The 24304-nt window shown below is 36.2% G+C and overlaps 2 protein-coding genes across 2 annotated transcripts; both read right to left on the reverse strand.

Moving 5' to 3' along the window:
• Positions 1-10729: 10729 nt before the first annotated feature.
• Positions 10730-16428, reverse strand: LOC129249267 (uncharacterized). The gene is made up of 2 exons (XM_054888976.1): positions 16322-16428; positions 10730-11226 (listed from the first exon to the last, which is right to left on the reverse strand). Exons 1-2 carry the CDS (start codon positions 16373-16375, stop codon positions 10831-10833), a joined length of 450 nt encoding a protein of 149 aa, XP_054744951.1. The 5' UTR covers positions 16376-16428; the 3' UTR covers positions 10730-10830.
• A 6344-nt stretch (positions 16429-22772) lies between these two features.
• Positions 22773-23767, reverse strand: LOC129248640 (uncharacterized). The gene is made up of 2 exons (XM_054888264.1): positions 23640-23767; positions 22773-23580 (listed from the first exon to the last, which is right to left on the reverse strand). Exons 1-2 carry the CDS (start codon positions 23691-23693, stop codon positions 23266-23268), a joined length of 369 nt encoding a protein of 122 aa, XP_054744239.1. The 5' UTR covers positions 23694-23767; the 3' UTR covers positions 22773-23265.
• Between the last annotated feature and the right edge of the window lie 537 nt (positions 23768-24304).

A 24304-nucleotide genomic window follows, 5' to 3' on the forward strand; every position in this document is an offset into this window, starting at 1 on the left:
GTCTATGCTGCCATTATTGCTACTTTAGGGAGTTATCCACCTTTTGGGTTCTAAGTAATCAGCCGTCTGCTGCACAATTGGCTTAGACTTCTTGCTTTGGCAGTTCGGCACCTTGAATGCCTTTCTTGCTGGTATGTTCTGCAAATAGACTTTGTGCGTCTGCCGCAAGAGATTTTCCCCATTACAATATTAAGTCCATGACTAATATATACAAAAAGATGGCCTTCGTAGACGATCTTATTAAATAGCTCGAGTTTACGAATGCGATCGGTTTACTAAAAGATTGAAGGGAGTTAATTTGAGCTTCTCGCTGAACTATCGGGTAAATTTGATTGATTTTGTATCATACAATTTTCAGTCACATGACTCGAGAGGAGCTGCTTTGGTGCAGCCTTTGTGCTCCTTCATAGGTTTACTAAGCTTTTAAACCTCCTAGGCATCCTCACACACTCAGTCGTGGCAGCCTTTTAATTACATAGTATTATCTTTTGCTTGCAACTCATAAATTGCTTTTAACCACAATCGAGAATTGTGCTGGGAGAACAAAATCAGCAGAACAAAGGCTGTTCATTTAAGTAAACTAAATTAAAAGGATTTTCTTTCCTTATTAAAAGCATAAAATTTAGGTACAAAAATAAACCCTTACTACCTTGGCTTCAAGTACAAAACTCAACCTGAAATAGCTTAGACAACCTTGCCAACATTTGCAAGAATTCCATTAAAGATTTCAAATCACAAGGGAATTAACGGCTTGGTAACTGTAAACGCCTATGTCGCACTTGCTCGGTAAATCTGATAGCTTTACTTTCCTTGCCATTTCCTTGTCGTTCACTAAACAGGAAGCGGAAAAGGAAATGAACCTATTAAGTGGCGCTGCTTTGCTTGAAAATGTAAAGCTTAGCAAATTTCTAGAGTTGATGAGGGAATGAAAGCCATGACACGAAAAAAAAAACGAATTTTGGTGGTGTTCGGAGATTTGCCACGAGCTGGTACGGTGTTTTTGCTGGTTGTCCAAATTAAAATGTAAATAAATTGCTGGCAAGCACGCGCAAGTTGAGACTTGTTAAGTTCAAAATGACGTGACTCTTTCGTTTGGTTTGTTGCCTGCTTTTTGCCGAGCATCAGAATGGCTTGCTGGCGGCTGTTGCTGGATTATAATTTAATGTGCGTGTTCTTGCAGAAAGAAATATGAATTTGAGTAGGAGAAGCTGAAAATAAATGATTGCATTTGGTAGCTCTTAATTGCTTAAAACTAATTTGATTTGTTGACAGCAAAGGAAATTCGTTAAATCCACTTTATCCATTTGTTATATAATTTTGGGGTATTTTTAGACTTTACATAATTTGTATTTACATACATAAGTAGAACATGAAATTATATAAAATATTTTTGGTTTGTAAATCGGGAATGCGTAGGTTCGAATTTCCATGCATGAAAAAGCAAAATAATAGAAAAAGGTTTTTCTAGCAGTGGGCGCTCCTTGACAGGCAGTGGCAAGCCTTCGAGAGTATTTATGCCATGTAAAAGATCCTCACAAAAAATATTTGCCGTTCGGAGGCGGCTTGAAGCTGTAGGGGAGTTATGACGCATGCCACAAAATAGGAGGAGGAGTTCGACCAAACACCTAACGGAAGTGTACGCGCCAATTATTTTTTTTTATCGCAGATGGGTGCAAATTTATATTAAAATATTTGAAAATAAATTGTTTCCATATCAAATCTAGAAATAATTAATTTTCTTCGGCAGTTATTTTCTTTAAATGTTTAAATATTTTTTCCTATTAGTGTATTTTTAAATAGTCATAACTTCTGAAGCCTTTGAGAATCCATGCCTGAAAATATCTTACATCAAATATATATTTTTTTAATATTTTTAATGATTATAGTCCAATGAAACAAATTTTAAGGAACAGAATTAAATTTTAAAAATTAGAAAGTAAAGCCTGTTAAAAAATTATCTTATGGAAAAATGTATGAAGATAATTAAACTGAAATACTGCCTGACTTACAACTTTTCCAACGCTACTTCATTCATGCCAATCGGTTCAGAAAAGCTTGGCTTATATAAAAGCTTGATTTTAGCTCTTCTTGTTAGAAACTTTTTGATTATTACCAACTCCACAACTTTTGTGAGGAAATGTCAAAATTTTTTTAAGTCCTTTTCGATCAGTTTGAGCATGAATTTAGTCCACATGCATATATCTGAAGAATATTTAGAGCTTTGTCTTTCAGCTTTATTTTGTACCGCTGTAGCGTAAAAGTTTACTCTTGAAGCACAAAGATATAAGAAAATTAATTTGAGCAATCGCCGTATATATCAGGCCAGTCCATAAGTTCGTGCGTTTTTTAAAGGTGGTTTTAAAATTAATAAAAAAGATGTTCAAAGTATTTATTAATCAATAATATATTTTCCTTCATTATTTACAATGTCTTTCCAACGTTTAGGCAAATTTTTAATTCCCTGCTCAAAAAATTTTTTATCCTTGGAGCCAAAATACGCTTCGATATCCCCTTTTATAGCTTCTTTTGAGGAGTAGTTCTTGTTACTTATATGGGATTAAAGTCCACGGAAAAGGTGATAATCACAAGGCGCAATATCCGGAGAGTATGGTGGATGCGGCATTAGCTCCCATCCGAGCTCGTTCAGCTTGCCTAATGTTTGCCTTGCGGTATGAGGTCTTGCGTCATCGTGGTGAAACAAAACTTTGTGTCTATTTACTAAAGATGGCTGATTTTTTAAGGGCCTCATTCAGGTTTGATAGCTGATGGGAATAATAATCAGCAGTTATCATCTGGTTTGGTTCCAGAAGTTCATAATAAACAATACCGGTCATATCCCAGCAAATAGACAGGAGAATCTTCTTGGGGTGAAGGCCATCTCTAGGGGTCGGTTCTGGTGTTTCATCTTTATCTAACCATTGGCGTTTGCGAACAGGGTTATTGTAAAGGACCCATTTTTCATCACCAGCAACGATACGGTTCAAAAAACTTTCATTTTCAAGCCGTTGCAGCAGCTGAGAACACACATTCACTCTCTGCTGAAGGTTGGCGACGGAAAGTCTATGCAGAACCCATTTTCCCTGCCTTGAAACCTTTCCCAGCTGAACTAGGTGCCTGTGAACTGTTCCATGCGATGAATTTCACCTCTGAGCTATCATATCGACTGCCAAATTTGGGTCAGCTTCCACGAGTTCGAGCAAGGCGTCGGACTTAAAGACTTCATGAAGACCAGCGCGCGGGGCATCCTCCACGTTGCAGTTAGCACTTCGGAATTTTGAAAACCACTTTTGCGCAGGCCTTACGCCCACGGTATCCTCTCCGTGAACAGTGTTTATTTCTGCAGCAGCAGTTGTTGCATTTTTACCACTTTTATAAAAAAAAAAAAAATATGCTTTTTATACGCGTTCGAGGATTCCATTTTATTTTTTAACAACACGTACCTCTATCCGCAATTAAAATCATTTGTTGAATGCACAATATATCAAAGAAAATATAAATAGTTCCGTTATATTCCGCGAATAATTTTTTGTATGCAAAAATCGTACAAATGTGAAATTATGGGTAATATACGCACGAACTTATGGACTGACCTGATTGTATCGTGTACCAATGCAATAAAACGGGTATCGATTGTTCTTTTGGGTATCGATGAAGTTCTTTTTACTATAATTTGGTAGATCATTTCATGGCATTTATTTTTTTTAAATGCTAATCGGCAAATGTCTGTCGTGACTATGAGTTATATGATCCATTCAATCAGTACAATTTTCGACTACTTTTTCCAATCACTGTGAGTAATAAATCTAAATGAGCACAATCAGTAAAAATGCGATGGCAACAATTTTCATTTGGCTTCAATTCTTGCGCGAGCTATATTTCATGGTCACGTAAACCAAGATCCTTGCGAAGAAAAAAGGCCAACAAACTGAAACATTTCGGAGTCTTCTTCAACACTTCGCTCTATGAACATTTTTTCTAATAAATCTGGCCGTATGTGGCTTGAATAATAAATACATCGACATGAAGCGCGCTGTATGGCAAGTTGGGCCATCTTGTTCGAGCCAAATATCGTCGACCATTTGGTGATTAATTTTTGGCAACAAGAATTCAGTCAACATATCTCGAATGCGCTCGCAATTCACCTTTACGTCAGCTTCTTTCTGATTCTAAGACAAATAAAAACTTCGCTATCAGATTTATTTAACAGAATTTCAAAGTAAATTTCCACAATTTTGTAGCATTACTCTGCCGTTAAGCGATTCATGATGACTTGTCCAACCTTACTGAACAGAAATGTCAACACAGTTTGCCATTCTCAGCTGTCAAGCCATAATTATCGATATCGATGTTCACATGCAACTAAAAAACACCCGGCATAGTCAGAAGTTATCACTTTACCTTATTTTAATGAAAATATTTATTTTTCCAATATATTTGTATTTTTAATACTATTGTTGTACCTATTGTTCTTACACTCATGCATTTTTCAGTTTGCCTAATACTTTCCGGTTGTCCAATTCACCGTCTCTTCTTTATCTGGGTTTCCGTCTCATAACACTCTCGGTGTGAAAATCAACAAAAATCGAAGTGTCACGTCGGTGTCATTAGTTTCTACCAACTCATCCAAACAAATTAAAAACTATGCCAAACATATTCGATCACACACACATAGGTACATGCATACGTACATCTGCGGTATGCGCAGAAATTGTCTTTCGAAACTTCGACTGAACTTATTGGCGTTGCTAAATAAGTTGTCGCCATCAAAGTATTTTTATTGTGTCACACCCTGGTCATAAAATGTCACACAGTCAGCTAACTATTAATAGCAGGAAAAATACGACACTAATCCGAAAACGGCCATAGCAATCCGTGATTACAGAAACTGTGGCACTTTTTGCCTTTTGTAATCGGCTGATTTTTTTCGACGCTTAATACCTTAAAAAGTAAAAGTACGAGTACATTACCGACTTGCGCCACAAGCAACAAAAAAAAGCAAACACAAAAAGTGCGTGCAATAAACTTCAATTTCCAAGGAATTATTGCATCAAACAATTATGAGTTTTGAAATCGTTGCAAAAACTCTCATTGCTTACGCACTTCACCGACCTAAAAAGTGTGTTGTAAATGAAATTTTTGTGTGAAAAAGTAGTAAAGTTTTGCAATGAAATCGATAAATTAAATGAAATTGTTCATGCGTGCCACTTTTGCAAATTTGTCACACAAGGCGTAAATATGTTTGAGTTGTTAAGCGCATTAAATTTTGCATGAACACTTTCTTTGGAAATGCATTCAATTAGTGCAGCTAACAAATGAGCAATGGCTTTTTGTTGTTGTTTTGTTTTAGGCTGATTGCTCGCTTCCTATTACGAATATATATTTTCGAGTGGAGTGTTTTTCCCATAGATGTGTGTAGTGTACAGCATTTCCGTGTAGTGAGGATGGTAATATGCGTAGGATCAACTAATTTACAAAAACAAAAATTGAAAAAAAAAAAAAAAAGAAAAATAAACGTTTGAAAAAAGGAATAAATATGTGAATAGAGTATTTTGAAATAGGCGTAAGCCTTTTTTTTCTTTTTTAGAAATTTTAAATGTTTACGTTTCAGTTGATGAAAGTAAATAATCGCTCTACATTTATTTCAATGGACTAAGGAAATGGATTGTTTTTTTTTCTTTGTTTTTTTAATTTAGTCTATTTGGAAAAGTTAGTTGGAAAAAATTCGACACACACTTTCTTTGGAGCCTGCTGCTCAAAGTTGGCAAGTACCTTTACATACCAAATGTCCCAATATGGATATGAATAAAATAAATAGAACTTCAAAATCTGCTTATCTGTTGCATTAAACTGAGACTTTTCATAAATTAAAAAACAAAAATTCTTCAAAATTATTTTTGCCAAATCATTATAAAAATAAATAATTGGCGCGTACACTTCTGTTAGGTGTTTGGCCGAGCTCCTCCTCCTATTTGTGGTGTGCGTCTTGATGTTGTTCCACAAATGCAGGGACCTACAGTTTCAAGCCGACTCCGAACGGCAGATATTTTTTATGAGGAGCTTTTTCATGGCAGAAATACACTCGGAGGTTTGCCAGTGCCTGCCGAGGGGCGAACGCTATTAGAAAAATGTTTTTCTTAATGTTGGTGTTTCACCGAGATTCGAATCTACGTTCTCTCTGTGAATTCCGAATGGTACTCACGCACAAACCCATTCGTCTACGGCGGCCGCCCGCGAAATCATTACTTGATCGATGAATTGGAATATTTTTAGTGATTTTCTAGAAACGACGAAGGAAATGACAGATTTTGTATTGGAAAATACGCAGCGTCAGTGATAATTGACTACTGGTGGAAAGACCTATCTGTCTCTGGATCTCGTCCCTGCTTGGCTGCAGGGAAGTCATTGCGGTCGCAAGAGGGGATAAAGTCCCTAGATTCGTTCACAGGGGGACGCCGCAGGGTGGTGTCTTTCCGGCCCTACTTTGGCTATTGACGTAGTTCTAAAATGTTAAATAAAGGTGGGGTTAAGGTAGTAGCATATGCCGATGACTTGTTCCTAATGGTATCGGGACCGTTTCCCTCAGTCATGGCTGAGATTTTGGAAAAGTCACTGGCTGTACTCAGTCACTGGGGTGCCACTTGCGGCCTCCGAGTCAACTCTAACAAAACGGAGCTGGTGCTATTGATCAGAAAATATAAACCTCCACCCTTTCGACTTCCCAAATTAAACAACCAAGTTCTCCCGCTCTCATCGGAAGTTGGTATCTTGGAGTGATACTTGACTCTAAACTCCATTGGAAGCTAAACATTGAAAATCGGGTAAAGAAGGCCAGTATAGCCTTCTACCCCTGCAAATCTATGTTCGGTAAAAAATGAGGACTCAAGCCACAGGTCGTGCTGTGGATGTGGAACGCAGTGGTTTTGCCAATTTTAACGTATGGATACCTCGTTTGGTGGGAAGCTCTTCGGAAGGGCTATAATATCACTAAACTGGGGAGTGGGCAAAGGATTGCATGCATTGGCATCACCGGAGCATGCAAAACTCGCCCCAGTGCTGCCCTGAATGTCCTTTTGCACTTATCCCATCGACTTTTACGTTATTTCCATCGCAGCTCAAAGTGTAATCGGGTTAATTGCGGTTGACCTCTGGAGGCAATCTCTCAAGGGACATGGTAGCATTTTCGGGCAGTTAACACGTATTTCTTCGAACTTCGAACAGATCTCTCTATCCGCAATCTAGAGTTTGAGGGTAATGATATGGCAATCTTTCCAAATAGGCAGGATTGGAACGAGGGGAAAATCGGCACTGAAGCTTGCACCTCTGTCTTCACTGACGGTGCTAAGATGGAATCGGGAGTCGGAGCAGCCGTGTTCTCTAAATCATTATCTACATATCTACTTTAAACTGCCAAGCACTGGTAGAGTTTTTCAAGCAGAAGTTTTTGCGATCCTGCAGGCGTGCAAAATGCTTAGGGAACGCGGGAGCGAGGCAAAAATTAACATTTTCTCCGATAGTCAAGTCGCGATTGAGGCTCTGACGATGCCATGGTGCAGAACGAAATTAGTAAACTACTGTAAAGAGGAAATCAAATCTCTTGGGTGTGCAGGTACCATTTCTCTGATCTGGGTTCCAGGACATATTTGCATGTTAAATGCAGAACGTAGACCCCAGACCCGGAGCCATGCTCGGCCCTGGAGTTATCCGTGAAAATGCTAAGACAGTGTTTGCCGGGCTCATTTTCTGAGTTTGACCACAGTAGAGGCTCTGGCAGCACCACACTGTATCTCTTGTTAAGCACGACTCTGCATGGCATGGAGTCAAGGGGCATGACAAGGACGGTTGGATCGAAGTCCATGCCTACGCTGTTGTCCAAAGCCGTACAGGGGCCGTACCAATTCCCATTGTGTTTCAGTTGCAGATGGTCTTCAAGGCCTCTCCTTGGATGAAAACATCAAGTGGTGGTAGACTAATCAGATCATCTAATGCCAGGCCTAAAGTAGTCGGAAGAGCTCCGATGCAACAGATGGCCACAGTGCGTTGTAGTCTCGATGAGATGCTCCTGACTCCCACGAGAGAGAGTCTACTCATCCAGACCACTGATGCATAGGTGATAATAAATCTTATCATAGCCGTGTAGATCCATAGGACCTTGCTAGGAGAGAGACCCCACGTTTTCCCAAAGACACCTTTGCACTGCCAGAAGGCTGTCAGTGCTTTGGATGTCTTTGTTTCAACACGTGATTTCCAGAGGAGCATACTTTCGAGGATTACTCCAAGATATTTAATTTCTTTGGATAGCTGGATTGTAACTCTTTTTAGCGTAGGCAGAACGAGTCCATCAAGTTTGCTCCTTCTGGTAAAGAGGACAATACCAGTCTTGGCGGGATTTGCCGATAGCCCATTCGCACAGCACCAAGTGTCAATCCGATCCAGAGTTTTCTGCACTTTTCTGCAGATGTTCATAAGCGAAGGGCCTGTTACCAAACAGGCAACATCGTCCGCATATGCTTGTGAGTACACTCCCGAGACTACTCCACTAGACTACTTTTTGTAGAATTTTTTGAAATGTTAAAGCCAACTACGGTGCTCCAGTGCTGAAGCACGAAATTCGGATAAAGTTTGCCAAACTCAATGCGACAATGTGTGAGCGAGTGCTTGAAAATTTGAATTCTCGTATGACAGACTGTACACGAGTTCATGGTGGACTTTTAAATGGTGCGATTTTAAGAGCCTTATTTTGAATAAACACAGGGAAACTTGAATAGTTCTACATTTGTACATGTTTTATTGAAAAAAAACCAGTCAGGCGTTTCTTTTGAAACACACTTTATTTGTATGAGCCTATAGTGGAGACGCATTCCAACGCACAAATCGCCCCTCATTAGCGGCGTCAAAATGAAACTCACTTCCAATTCATGATTTCACCAATTCGTTGCTATTATTGTTTGCAGATGTTGCATGAAATTTAATTTTCTTGTTTGTCGATCAATCTTTTGTTGGATTTAAATGGAAAGTTTTACTTTTCATCACTGATTGAATTTGGCACTTTTGCTTTGCTTTACTAGTGACGATATGCCAGACTATTGAGATTTGGCGATTGTTGATTGGTTGTGTATTTTCTCTTCTTATGTTTTCCTTGATTTCTTTCTGTTGGTGATGTAATTATTTATACAAACATAAAAAATATATAGAAGTTGAAAGAAAAAATTTTAATCAGTAATGTTATTGTTTGTGTCGAAAATTGTGAATTGTGAAGGAGGTTTTTTGTACTTTGTATTCATGATTCAATAATAAAAGGTTTGCTCAGTAAGCAGCTTTCTCATTCCCTCTTGACAAATCGGCTCCCTTAGCAAGATACTGGGTTGCTAACTCTAGAATTTTTTAGCAAAAGTGGAAGAAAAGTAAAATGTGTAGGAAAAACATTTCGTTTTCAAAAGGGTGTATAAGCACTTCCTCGGTATGTCCGTAACCAAAACGAAAAACATCCTAACATACAGCTTAAATCAGGATATCCTAGAGCATATTTTTGGGGCAATGAACGTGAAAGATGGACGTTTTGACAATTTGAATCCGATGTCTTTCAAATACAGGTTGGGGGAGTACTTACTAGGTTACACTAAAGATACATAAGTTACCAATAAGAGTCCATTTAACAATATGTAATTAATCACAGCCTCCTGATGGCAGATGGAGAGTGGTTATGAGGAGAGATTATGAGGAGTTTCTTTCATTGCAGAAGTGCACTCGGAGGGGTGCCATTGCCTGTCGAGGAGCCTCCGCTAATAAAAACAACATTTACTATCATTTGGTGTTTCATGCCCGGAATAGTTTTTCAGTAGTTAGGAATGTAAAAATAATCTCGACTTGGGGGTCAAAACTCCACACTTACGTGAGTATGTTCACTGCTTGTTGTTAGTCAACTACATTTATGATGAGTTTGCTTCTCCTATGAAAGGAAAGGGCCATAATGCTTAGGTAATATAATAGCGTCATATTGGCAAAACTTCCCAACTTCATGAGCGGTTTTCAATTTAAAAATTAATTCACAAAATATCAATCTGGGCTTTACTTAATAACCTTTTTTTTAATATCATTCCCGGCAATTTTCGTTTGTACCATTTATAATTAAAGTAAAAGCAAAACATTTTTGCTACCATTTTAAAAAAAAGGGATTTAATTTTTCCACTTTCTTCGCCCTTCTTAAATGCGACCTTTTGTAAGGGAGTGTCAAAATTCTAATGTCACAAGTGAGCAAACCTTTAATAATTGAATCATGCTTTGTATTCAGACGTACAGTTTATAGGAGTCGATTTTTTAAATAGTATGATAGTTCGCACTTGTACTTTTCCCATTAAAATTCACAATAAAGGACATTTGCTATTCGGTGGGCGCATGCGATTAAAGTTGAAAGAAGAGCCCAGCTTCAACCCGCTAAGATTTCTTAGTTGATTTTAGCCATTCATACCATTTTCACGAAGAAAACGTCAGTCATGAGTTGTATTCAAGATCTGTTGAAGTAGCTGCATTTTTCTTATTCCCATATCATCGATTGTTTTAGAAATATTTTAAATGCAATAATTTGCTCTCCGTGAAATGGGTAGACAATATAATATAGGAATTTACTATTAGTCTGATTGAGTTTGCGTCATGCAGCATGTTGCCCACTCAATCTACAAGGCCCTAGATTGAACACTTAGAGCTCTAACATAACTTTTCGTGCGATTAAAAGTCAATATTTAGAAATTATGAATTCCATTTTTATTTTTTTGCATTTGTCTGCCATCCATAACTTAATCGATTTTGTTTATTTCTATGTTGTGTAAATTTGTTTTATGCCTCCTCTTCAGAGCATCTTTTTGGCGCATGGAAAAAGCGCTCTGGCAAGGGAAAGCTACTACTAATAATTTCTATTCTAACTCTGTCAGTTGTACAGGGCAAATCTACTTCCGATGATGGCAGCTCAGCTGTGTAGTAACCATTTTCAAGTTCGTTTCCCGAAATGCTTTGTACTAATTCGGAAATCAAATCCTTTTTGAATTGTCGTACGCCAGGTGTATCAGGAATCAAACTTTCTTTCGAGTTTAATTGGGATGATTCAACTGACGTGGCTGTTGTTGACGTGGTGGATTCTAATGGTGTGCTGGATTTTGTTGGTGTGGTGGATTCCGATTGTGTGGAGACATCAGTTTCTTTGCTGCCATCCAAGGGGTGTGCAAATGTTGAGGTCTGAAAATTTAAATTTGTGAGTATTTCATTTGATTCATTTAATTATAGGTTCATAAGATATGAATGTAGATTACAAAAATTGAAAAAAATTATTAGTTGGTACCGTATGAAATTTCGCCATTGTTGATATTTACGTGTTGAGTCAAATATATGTAAATCAAAATACTTTTCCATAAAATCATTTAGTGAGTGACGCAAAAAATTTAATAACAGGTATTTACCGATTTATGCTTGAATGTGGGTTCCGGAAGGGTTTAGTTACGGATAAGGATTTAAAAGTCGCTCTACAGATACTTGTATTTAAGAGCAAGAGAGGACGTGACAAAGGATGTTTTTCAAAATTTTATTCGTGTCGTATTTTTCATTTGGGTTTACTTTATTTTGCTTCATTTGTAAAGGGGGTACCTCGTTTTATACTTTTTTTTAATTCAGCGTCTCTAGAATTTCTAAAATTCACGCAAAGAAGAGAGGAAGCCGGTACTTTAAATACGAAAGTAGTTTCTCTTTTGGATATTCTGCACTTTTAAGCCTGAGATATTTCTCCGACCATTCATCAAATTTATCTACCATCGAGCAACCAAAAAAACGAAAAAAAGGGCTAGAGATGGCCTTCAAAATAAACCAAAACCAAAATAGTCAACTTCTCTTCATTATCATTGGTATTATTTTATTTTTACCGAAACTTTTGACATTTTACACAAATAAATAATAACTTGAAGGTCCTATATATGAACTACGAGGAGAGAAGGTGGTTCTGAAGGCACATTTGTGTAAGGCGCTGTGGGTTAACGAATGCAGGAGGTAGTTCTCGCTTATCCAACAACATAACACCACACTTTGTCGGGTCCCCAACCAGTCTAGAGTGGAGGAAAATGAAAGAGTGGATGAGTGTGAAAGGAAAAGGAAAGGAACTGGACCTTCAGCGAGTGGTAGATAACATAAGAATTCATCTAAGCGAGCTGTACACTGCGTTTGACTTGAGCGTAATCGAGGAAACCAATAGAAGATGGTCTCTGATTACTAACTGCAGGGTCTCTAAAGCGCTCTGACCAAAACTGAATCTTAAAAGATCAAACACCATCACAGGTGTAGAATGGGTGTACCTCGCAATGATTTCTGCCGGAGTTTCGAGGAGGAAGTTGAGTCGGTGCAACAGCTCCTCAGCGAATGCCCTGCTCTTCAAAGAAGCTGTGTCAAAAATTTTGCCGATTATTTCTTTGAAGTCCTTGGAAATTTGCAAAGTGTTTCACTGGAGGGACTAATTACTTTCTTAAAAAGATCAAAATATTTTAAGCAACATAGATAGGATATGGAAATCGAATGCGGGTATGGCAATTGACCTTAAGGCCACCAAGCCTCTAGCCTTAGACAAGCAAGCTGGCTAACCAAACCTAATCTGTAGGGCGCTTGGTGATGCAAAAGCGTGCCTATTTTTAGCCTTATTTTAGGCATTATATAATAACTTTAATGCGAACTTTTATACTATTATACTCTCGTAATATTGGCAGCATTTTCTTTATAATCGATTAATAATAAGCTTTGGAATACTCCAAAAAGAGTAGCTCAGCCGATTGTGACACCTTGAACTTCTTAGGTGGTGATGCACATTTTTTGTGCCACTGCATGCATTCAGGATTCAACTCAAGTTCCTTGAGATAAACGCAAGCTGAAACCCTTGCAATTCATCCATAAGTTCATTTTCTCGTTGCAAAGATTCAAAAATTTGCTAAAACTGGTGCTGGGAAAGCAGTAGACCTTTTCGATTTTTCAACAATGCATGAACGGTCGCTGTAGCCAGCTGGATTTGCGCGCGGCTACCATTGGGCAGGATAGGTAGAAGTGGCAGTCGGTCTCTCGGTAAACGCACTTATACCGTTACCTACCTATGCACCTACCATTAGGTAGGACCCGCGTTCGAGACCCACTTATGTTCGGAAGTCTTGTAGGTGGAAGAAATCACCCAACACAGTCAGTAAAAAAAAATTGTAAAAAAACTAACGAACGTTTTGAATCACTTTAAACTTGTTCTTTCTTGTATAAAAATTGAATGAGCTTTAAAACTACATATCCAGAGATACAGATAAGAGAACAGTATTACAGATTGGAAGTTTTGGGTGCATTTTCTTTGTTTTTTTTTTTTTTGAAATTTGTTAATTTTTTGTGAATTTTTTGTGAATTTTGCACCTATAAAGTTTTGATCTTTGATTTTTAAGTTTTGGTTAGAAAATGCAACATATTTTTGTAAAAAAAGAAAGTGTGTGGTAGTTCACGGAACCCGCACGATTGAAGTGAAACTTCTTTTATCAACAAATCAATAATTTAACTATTATTTCAATATAATGCATGCAGAAGTCATGGAAAGCATGGAATGGAATTTTATTAAACAGAATTATTTATTTATTTTAATATAAAAAGAAATGAATTTATTGTACTCAATTACATTTGGTTCTCGGCATTGTCATTATCATTATTGGATTCGTTTTCCAAAAATGAAACAAGGGCTTTATGGTAACTGAAATACGTAAAAAATGATCTACATTCTAATCTATCAAGGTATCGATGAAATACTGCATCAATGGTAGTTCCGCATCTTGTTGTTGGTACTTCACCATCATTAACCATATTTAAATTTAATTTTTCTTTGAGGAAACTTATTAGAGTCTTTGATCGCTCTTCTGCAAAATTGACATTAAAGTCGCCACTTAAAATCATCGGAATTTGATGATCATGTTGTCCTAGCAACTCAGACAACATAATTAGGTCCATGATACTGATGAAATGACCGCCCATCGACTGATCGATTTACGGAGAAATGTTCTTCATCGATATCCTGATGCACAGATGACAAATTATCACTTATCGTACAACCGGAGGATTCACTGTCACGGTGTTCAACAGTAGCTCTTAATTTTTTACGCTCCAAATACTCACGTTGCCGTTCAGCACCTGTTTTCGGTTTCCGTTTTTGTTGATTTGATGCCATATTTAACAGAAATCAATCAACAAAACAAAATATGTTTGTAAGATTTGCTCAAAACTACACACACACTCTATGACGCGTCTCGCGTTACTAATAATATTGTGTTTGGGAGAACTGTCAACTGTTTCCACCGAAATGCGTTCGCAAAGTGTATGGTCTTTGGTATGGTAAACAGATTTATGATACATTATTTTGCGGCGACAGCACAGCGTAATAGCCCAGCGGCTAGCAATGTGGGCTTCCGATCCGAAATCCTTGGTTCGAATCACAAGAAAATTTTTTTTTTTTTTTTTATACATTTATTTCATTTTGTTTTATGATATGTTTATGAGCAGATTTTTTTCATGGCAGAAATACACTCGGAGGTTTGCTATTGCCTGCCGAGGGGCGACCGCTATTAGAAAAATGTTTTCATTAATTTTGCTTTCACCGAGATTCGAACCAACGACCTCTCTGTGAATTCCGAATGGTGATCACGCACCAACCCACTCGGCTACGGCGTCCGCCAATCAAATGTCATATTGACAAATTGCAATCATTGTTGCCATATTTCGCCAGTCTTTTAACAGATGGCGCTGGCATAGCGTGAGTTTTACGTAGTTTAGCGTAGTTTTACTCCTCACAGCGTTTCATCCACGCCACGCTTTTAATAGATGGCGCTGGCGTAGCGTCACATGTCGATGAAACGCTATGGTTTTACTCCTCACAGCGTTTCATCCTTCGAGACAAAAGAAGTTTCACTTCAAAAATACAAAAAATTTAATTACAAAAAATATGTAGTTAAAACCTAATAATTATAGCACATACAGGGTGGGCCATATAGCGTTTGCTTTTTGAACCACCTATTTTTTTGAGAATGGTAACACAAATGACAAGTCAAATGTGTTCATAATTTACTTAAAGGTTTGACATTTACGAAATAGGACGCTATACGCTAGAAAAAAAATTGGAAAATATTGAAAACCTATTTCCAAAGTGGCGAGTCTTCTTCTTCTTCCGCGGTTATAGTAAATGGTGAGCGTTACCATCACATCCTCAACGAGATTTTGTTCCCAAAAATTGAAGAGGATGACATGGACGATTTTTGGTTTCAACAGGATGGTGCAACTTGTCATACTGCCAAAGTTACATTCGAACTTTTGGCTACCGAACCATCCAGAGATGATTGATGCTTTAAAACACGAAATTGAAGTTGCCATTCATGAAATCTGAGCCCAAACAATCGAAAATGTGTTTAAAAATTGGGTTGATCGAATGGCCCACTGTAAAGCCAGTCGTGGCAGTCATTTGAACAATATTATTTTTCATTCATAAATGATAATGTTCAATCTTCAAAATAAAAAAAAACTTTGAAAAAATATTGATTAGTTTTTTTTATAGCCGATTCAAAAAGCAAATTTTACATGGGCTACCCTATATAAGATCTTAAACTTAGTATAAAAAAGAAAAAGAAAAAAATTAAATGCAAAAAAAATTGTCAAAACTTGATAATAACATTACATATGAACTCTGAATTCTTAAACTGACTATAAAAAAATTACGAAAAAAAACATTAATACTTGATAATTCATTGCGTTACGAGTACTATCATTTTGACCAGAGGTGTTTAAATATATGATCTCTGTTATTCTAAGACTGACTATACTTTGCTTTAAAATGCCACGTAACTTAGAAAGAGCCTGGGTAAATAAATGCTATCTGTTCCATAAAAAATTCTGATATTTTACTTTGCTTTGTGAGGAAACAAGTCACTGTACATAACTCTACTTGCTCCATAGTTGTTGTTTTCTGCGTGATTGGTTTATTTATTTAACTATATCTTAAAGTTTTATGGAATGACTTGATTAAAGCTTAGTATTTCTAGCTGTAATTACAAAAATAACTCCGCTTTCTTCATTTTCATTCTGCTAATTTTTTGAATTCACATCGTCTCGAGAAAATATATTGTTTGTGAAAATCTGTGGAGCCATTCAGAACTTACACGAGCACTAACACACGCAGTTACAAATTTATTTATAAAGGTTCAGTTGATTTAAATCGGCACTATGCGCTTAAAGTTGGCGCTCCAGTAACTAATAATAACAATAATAATAATAATGCGATTTAAATATTTACCTGCAACGCTAGAAATGCGCTCAATAACAAAAATACTTTCCAATTCTGGTCCATTTCTTTCAACAAAACTTCCTGTTTCTCGGCTACACTAATTGAAACTGAGATTGCCGTGCAATTGTATGCAATTTTATACGAGAAAGACAGTTTAGAAGAATAATTACTTACACCCAACTACATATTTAATGCATAATTACTTCAGTGTAAATATATGAGATTAAAACTGGTTATTCCCAAGCTACCCCATATGCTGTTCTCTGTAACACAGTAATGTTTAGAGCTACCCGGCAGTAAATCGAGCTAGTCTAGAATCGAATAAGATCTAACTTTTTGGCGAGCAGTACTGGTTTTCACCTCCGCACAATCCTTTAAAAGTCTACTTTTGCGCAGCAAAGCACTACAAGGTGGCAATTACGAGGGTAAGCTTGAAAAGCCCGTGCAAAAATAAAAACTACCTAACCTTTTTGATTTTTCGCCATAGCCTCCTTTTAGGTTTATACACTTCATCCAACGCTGTTCTACTTTGTTGATATCTTTCGAGTAATAGGAAAATAACCATTCCTTGTCACTTCAAGAGTGAAAAGTAGACATTCGTTCTGCAGTCACCTCCTCGTTTGAATACATTTTTTCCCCCGCCAGCTTTTTCTTCAAATTGAGGAACAAATATTAGTCCGAGGGATCCAAGGTTGGGAGAATAAAAAGGATGTGAAACGTGTGGGAACCCTATTTCTATTAATTTTGCGAACACAACTGCTTAGGCGCGAACTGGTGCGTTGTCGTAATGGAAAAGCAAAATCACTCGACTTCCTCGATTCAAACGAATGCCAAGCATAAAGAAATGAACGATTTAGCTAGAACTTGGTGTGTGTTCTGCCAAGATATGCTACTAACTAAACATAACCACAATACCTGACAGTCGTGCCATCTCTCTGACTTTGCACGCTCTTTTGAAATTACCCTCGTATACAACTTTTCCATGCATTCGGATTTGGGATTCTGTAACATAAGAAATCATAATTTAGGTCAGACCGGCATTTTGATTGCAACAGCCATTAGAATAAAATATTGTAGTGATACTCCGAATATACTGGATTCGCTTCTTCGGTCAATGGTCTGAATCTGGTATTTATTATATCTTATACTCAATAAAATACCTAAATTTAGTTAGAATTAATTATAATATTAAATATATAAATAAAAATAAATAAATAATAAAATAAATATAAATTATATTAATATATTACAAATTTAAAATATAATATTAAAATGTTTGACATAATAAATATTAAGAAAATACTAAAGAAATATTTAATATATTAATTATTAAAAAGATATTAAATATTTCAACATTAACGCAGCTATACTAAATAATTTGTAATTTATTAGCATTCAAAAGCCAGAGAAAAACTTTCACGTTTTGCATTTGAAAAAACACTTATTTCCTTTATTTCGACTCGCATCAGTAACTTAGTGCATTAGAAGGCACAGTAAAGTCCTCAGGCTACTAACGTCATTTGTGGAAAGGCCAGTATTCCGTACGTACCTATTTACCTCTGCTTTGGCAGTAAGAACGCGAACTACATAGGCGGCAACGCTGCGAACTAGTAAACGGAGCGCCAACTCGTTCAAATCACCACCCATTTTACATCACAAGGAATATAGAGTAGTTACAAATTGTGTATTACGAAACTAGTCCCTTGGGGGGCTCCTGAATTTTTTCGCTGCTGGTCTTTTTGGAAGCGGTGGTAATCGCGGAAAATGTGTTTCAAACTAAATAGAAACTTGAAATAAGTAAATTTGTTCACAAATATGTTATTTTAAGACCTTTTCGCGCTCTACAAATTCAAGGAATAAATATTAATACTTGTGTAATTGCATATGCACTTATGAATATTCACACATACATACATACATACATACTTATATAGCGACTTCAATCTTGTGTGCGCCGCAGGCCCATCATTTTACAGCAACATATTCGCAAATTCGGACAAAAAAAATATACGCATAGCGGAATCATCAGGAGACACAATGAAATTGCAGCTGTAATTATGACAAAGAGTTGAGTGTTGCTCCACGAGGTATCCTCCTTGGGTTCCTCCACTCTCAATCCTTTACGGATTAACATATTAATGTCACTGAACTCTTCCGGTTGCAGTGCTGTCACGCTCTAAGAAGTAAAATTTATACATTTTGCGTTTGAAAATCGTCTTAAACTTGCCTGTACGAGTATGGTTAAAAATGCACTAAATAGCAGTCGTAGTTTGCAGTGCAACGCCATGTATGCTGACAGACTTTCTACTTATTGGGGAAGCTTTATGCAAATAAAACCTATTTGTAATCTGAGTAAATAATTTTTATTTATTTTTATTAAAAATGTTTTCTTGTCAAACAGAAAAATTAAAGCTTTACCTGGCATTCATGATTCAATAATAAAAGATTGTGTAAAGTTTGACAACTGATTTGGGATGCTACTTAATCCATTGATGCAATTTGGAAGTAAGGGAAAAATGGGCATAAGTTCATTCCTTTTCTGAAACGGTAGTAAAAAATTGGGAAATGTCGATGTAAACTGTAGAATAATTTTATGAATGGTACTTAGTTATTTAGTGGGTTTGGGTTTGGTGGTGAACGAGGACAAAACGAAGTACTTCCTGTCTTCAAACAAACAGTCGGCGCACTCGCGTATCGGCACCCACGTCACTGTAGACAGTTATAATTTCGAGGTTGTAAAAGACTTCGTTTTTTTAGGAACCAGCATTAGCACCGATAACAATGTCAGCCTTGAAATCCAACGTAGAATCTCTCTTGCCAACAAGTGCTACTTTGGACTAAGTAGGCAACTGAGCAGTAAAGTCCTCTCTCGACGAACAAAACTAACACTCTACAAGGGTCTCATCATGCCCGTCCAAACGTATGGCGCAGCAGCGTGGACAATGACAACATCCGATGAAGCGACGCTTGGAGTGATTGTGAGAAAGATTCTGCGGAAGTTTGAAGAACGATGAGCTGTATGAGGTTTACGACGACATAGACATAGCGCAGCGAATAAAGATCCAGCGGCTACGCTGGCTGGGCCATGTCGTCCGAATGGATACAAACGCTCCGGCTCTGAAAGTATTCGATGCGGTACCAGCTGGTGGTAGCAGAGGAAGAGGGCGGCCTCCTCTGCGTTGGAAAGGTCAGGTGGAGAAGGGCTTGGCTTCACTTGGTGTGACCAATTGGCGCTGGTTAGCACGAGAAAGAAACGACTGGCTCGCTTTGTTAAACTCGGCCAAAATCGCGTAAGCGGTTATCGCGCCAATTAAAAAGAAGAAGAAGACTTAGTTATTTATATTTTTAACTCTTGGAATCGGCGGCCGGCGTAGTCGAATGAGTTGGTACGTGACTACCATTCGGAATTCAGAGAGAACGTAGGCTCGATTCTCGGTGGAACACCAAAATTAAGAAAAAGTTTTTTCTAAGATCGATCGCAGGTAATGACAAGCCTCCAATAGTATTTCTGCCATGAAAAAGCTCCTCATAAAAAATATCTGCCTTTCGGAGTCGGCTTGAAACTGTATGTTCTAATTCCTAAAGCTCATAGGTTTACAAACAATTATGATACCCAAAACAAAACAGAAATAAAACAAATGAGCAATCAAAACTTAATATTTTCAACTTAATTGTTGGTTTTTAATAATTTCTGCCACTTTCGCCACGTTTCACAAAAGCTTTAACAACCTATGGCATATCGTAGAAACTATAAGTTTCGCATGAAAAAGATATGTTTCCCATTCTCAGAATACCTATGCAAATCAATATATGAATTTTAGATATTTACCTGCGCCTTATCGCCCCAAGCGCAATGAATTATTTTGGTTAGGTCTTCTAATTTTTTAATCTGAAAGTATAATATTTGACAGACGTTGTATTTCAATTTATGCCTTTTTACAACTTGCTCTTTAAGACGGGCCAATCATTTTTTCAAAGGAAACACATGTCTATCAAAATATGATCTAAATCAAAATTCTTTCAAATAAAACTACATTTTTTACATAAAAATGTATTTACTCTGTTTGCGTAGAAGCGTCAACCAAAGGGTGAACCGTCTCGTGCTCATTCCAGGAATGAAAAACTTCGAATGACATCGGAAGGGCATCTCTTGAGAACTTCGTCATTCTCCGATCAAACTCGGTCTCGAAATCCGTTACCGTTATCATGCAAACTTTTTCATCTGGTTTCAATGAAGTGCCTTACAATTTTGCCTAATCTTTTCTTTTCATTTTGTCTTTTGGGGCAGGAACAAACTTAGTTTTCTTTAAGCTGAGAATGGCAAATGAAAATTTCTGTGCAGTAAGGTTGGCAGGTCATTACGAATCGTTGAACCAGGATAACCCTTCCAAATTGTTGAAATTTAGTTAAAAAAAAATGAATCTGAAAAATAAAGATAAAGACAGAAATAGAGATAGAGATAGTGATAGAGATAGAATAGGGATAGAGATAGGGATAGAGATAGAGACAGAATATAGGTAGAGATAGAGATAGGGATAGAGATAGGGATAGAGAAAGAGATAGAGATAGAGATAGAGATGGAGATAGAGATAGATATAGAGATAGGGATAGAGAAAGAGATAGAGATAGGGATAGAGATAGGTATGGAGATAGAGAAAGAGATAGAGATGGAGATAGGGATAGAGATAGAGATAGAGATGGAGATAGAGATAGATATAGAGATAGAGATAGAGATAGAGATAGAGATAGAGATAGAGATAGAGATAGAGATACAGATAGAGATAGAGATAGAGATAGAGATAGAGATAGAGATAGAGATAGAGATAGAGATAGAGATAGAGATAGAGATAGAGATAGAGATAGAGATAGAGATAGAGATAGAGATAGAGATAGAGATAGAGATAGAGATAGAGATAGAGATAGAGATAGAGATAGAGATAGAGATAGAGATACAGATAGAGATAGAGATAGAGATAGAAATAGAGATAGAGATAGAGACAGAATATAGGTAGATATAGAGATATAGAGATAAATACAGAGATAGAGATATAGATGGAAATAGAGATAGAGACAGAATATAGGTAGAGATAGAGATAGAGATGGAGATAGGGATAGAGATAGAGATAGAGATAGAGATAGAGATAGAGATAGAGATAGAGATAGAGATAGAGATAGAGATAGAGATAGAGATAGAGATAGATATAGAGATAGAGATAGAGATAGAGATAGAGATAGAGATAGAGATAGAGATAGAGATAGAGATAGAGATAGAAATAGAGATAGAGACAGAATATAGGTAGAGATAGAGATATAGATAGAGATAGAGATAAATACACAGATAGAGATAGAGATAGGGATCGGATAGATATGTTATAAATTATTTATTTTCATTACATAATTTCTTGAAAAAATATATTAATGTTCTCTGTAAAAATCGATGATGCCAAAAAAAGGTGAACCATACTGATTTTTATTTAAAATAAGCAGTGAAACGCAGATTCTTAATTTAATGTGTTCTCCTTTATTAGTATTCAAGAGAAAGTAAAAAAGTGTAATACAAAGAAAATACTATAAAAAAGAAAGAAGAAAGAAGAGAGTACTATAAAAAAGTATTTGTGTTACTATAAACATGAAAGTTCGCATATACATTTAACAAATAATTTGTTTTCTCTTAAATGCTATTATTAAATCAATATTTTCATGAATAAAAGAAACCATTTGCTTATCCTAAATTGATTGTTTATAATTATAGACGAATTTGAAAATATGTATATTCAATATTTTTTTCAGAATTTCCTTTATAACAAAGGTTGCTTTAAAATGCTGAACAATCTTTTCCTTTTAAGACTAAATTATATATATAGAATCGTATACTTATAAATATAATCGTATAAAAAACATTTATCCCACTGTTCAGTACGAATTATTGCGTTAAATAGAGCTCAAATAAAGTTGAAAGACGTTCAGTGGTTCACCTGAAAGCAAAAGGAATTGTATATATTTTTTGTTTTAAAAAAATTGTTCAAACAAATTTTATTCTCATAAAAAAATTTTAAATGCATGCATATGTTTTTATAAGGCAAAAAAAAAATTAAAAGCAAAATATTTGAAATTTGTTTAAAATATAAGCAGCGCTAAATAATCATAGCACAGGGTCTTAGTGACCAGTTTTGATAATTTTTTTATTTCCCATTTAATTTTAATAATTTTTTTATGAAAATAAAAATCATTCTTCTACAAAAAAAAATTATCAAATTTTGTAATATACTAATTAAAAAAAAACAATTTTAATTAAACGAGAATTTCAAACTCTCTTTCAGAATCTTTAGACAAATTTCGGGTACGTAGGGTGCAAGTTCGAAATCATTCAAGAATTGTATTGCATTTTTTTCACGATTTCAATTTTTTTCGTAATTTTTAGACAAATTTCGGACAAGTTCGAAGTAATTCAAAAATTGCATTGATTTTTGAATTGTATTGCTGACGGTCTTGGGTGTTTTATTCCATATGAAAAAGAAAGTTTTAAATATTATGCAAATTGCTTAAAAGTACGTACGAGTGTATGTATGGTATATGTACTTATGCATACATAAAATCAACATTTAACTCGGAAAATCTAAGATGATCGTTTTTGTTGTATTTCGTGTATTTCAGACATCTTTCTTCATATATAATATATAGCTAACTCCAGGTGCTAAAGACTACGTCAACAATATTATATAGCTACTGTAGGTATAGTAGTCGGTCTACGAATATATTTTTTCAAACTTCCTTTACAATTTCTTTAGTCTTCTCGTACTATTTCACTTAGGGTTCAGCTATGAGTTATAATTTGTTTTCAATTTTTTGTACAATTTGCATGAAATAAACATTTCAGTTAATTTTTGTTATTTTCTACAGCATATTTTTCCATTGTTTATTTTTCAAACAATTATTAAAATCGTGATCCATTTCTATATGTGATTAGTTGCTTCCCAAGAATACTGCGGCTTCAATTCTCGATTTTGCAAATCCCTCGTGCGCTGCAATTCCACTTCTTTACACCCGCAACAACGCACATATGGACAACACATATATTTAAATATCGTTATGAGCGCGAAGCACAATGCAATGACAGAACAAACAATAGCCCAGTGTTCCCGTTCAATGGGAAATTTCGCAGTCTGCTTAGGCGCGCTCTCATTTGAACTAATATTCACTTGCAGCGGCTTAACAGTGCTCATCTCCGACTCTTCACTGAACGCCACGAATGGGTGTGATGACACGCACTAAGAGATTTAAATTTAAATTATTTATTTATTGATATCAAAAGATTAGCGAAACATGCCTGCTGCGTTTTGAACAAACTTAATAACAAAAGTATTTTCCAGCATGACGCCATAACCGCAGCCAGACAGACTTCCCTATTCTAAGAAAAGCTTAATGCAACTGAAATTACACGGCGATCAGCGTAGTTTATTTAGTGTAAAACGCAAAAGTGAGAACTTATTGCGCAGAGCCTCATATGTTCGTATGTATGTACAGGTGCAAGTATTTATATATTGGAAAATAACTTTATTGCACTTACATATATGCGTATGTACGAGTATGCATTTGTATGTATGTATATCTAAAGCGATCTACATCCAACTAAAGCTTATACTGAACAAGCACGGATTGACTTATTTTAAATAGGGTTCTTCTATAAACATTTATTTTCTTGAAACAAGTGGAAAAAAATACAAAAAACTAGATTTATGGCTTCGTTGACATCGTATGGCTGTTTCTATAACATCAATGATAGTAAGTGATTTCTTCTTTGACAATACTGGTGGTTCACAATAGCCCCCATATGCCTCCGTCTGAATGAAAAAAATCTGGTGAACTTTATTTTCTGTGATCAATTCCAATATTTACATGTAACCTTATTATGCGATTAGTAAAATGAAGCCATTAGCATAGAAGCCTTAACTAAGGTCTACTATTTTATCCAAATTTGTGAGATACTCTATG

The sequence above is a fragment of the Anastrepha obliqua genome, chromosome 5 (assembly GCF_027943255.1).
Source record: "Anastrepha obliqua isolate idAnaObli1 chromosome 5, idAnaObli1_1.0, whole genome shotgun sequence".
In the NCBI taxonomy this organism is placed as follows: Eukaryota; Metazoa; Arthropoda; class Insecta; order Diptera; family Tephritidae; genus Anastrepha; species Anastrepha obliqua.

Coding starts and splice junctions, on each gene's coding strand:
- LOC129249267 (XM_054888976.1), bottom strand. CDS start 16,375: ATGGACCAGAATTGGAAAGTATTTTTGTTATTGAGCGCATTTCTAGCG. Junction 11,227..16,321: donor GCGCATTTCTAGCGTTGCAG/GTAAATATTTAA, acceptor TTAAATTTTCAG/ACCTCAACATTTGCACACCC.
- LOC129248640 (XM_054888264.1), bottom strand. CDS start 23,693: ATGGCGTCATGCTGGAAAATACTTTTGTTATTAAGTTTGTTCAAAACG. Junction 23,581..23,639: donor GTTTGTTCAAAACGCAGCAG/GCATGTTTCGCT, acceptor TAAATCTCTTAG/TGCGTGTCATCACACCCATT.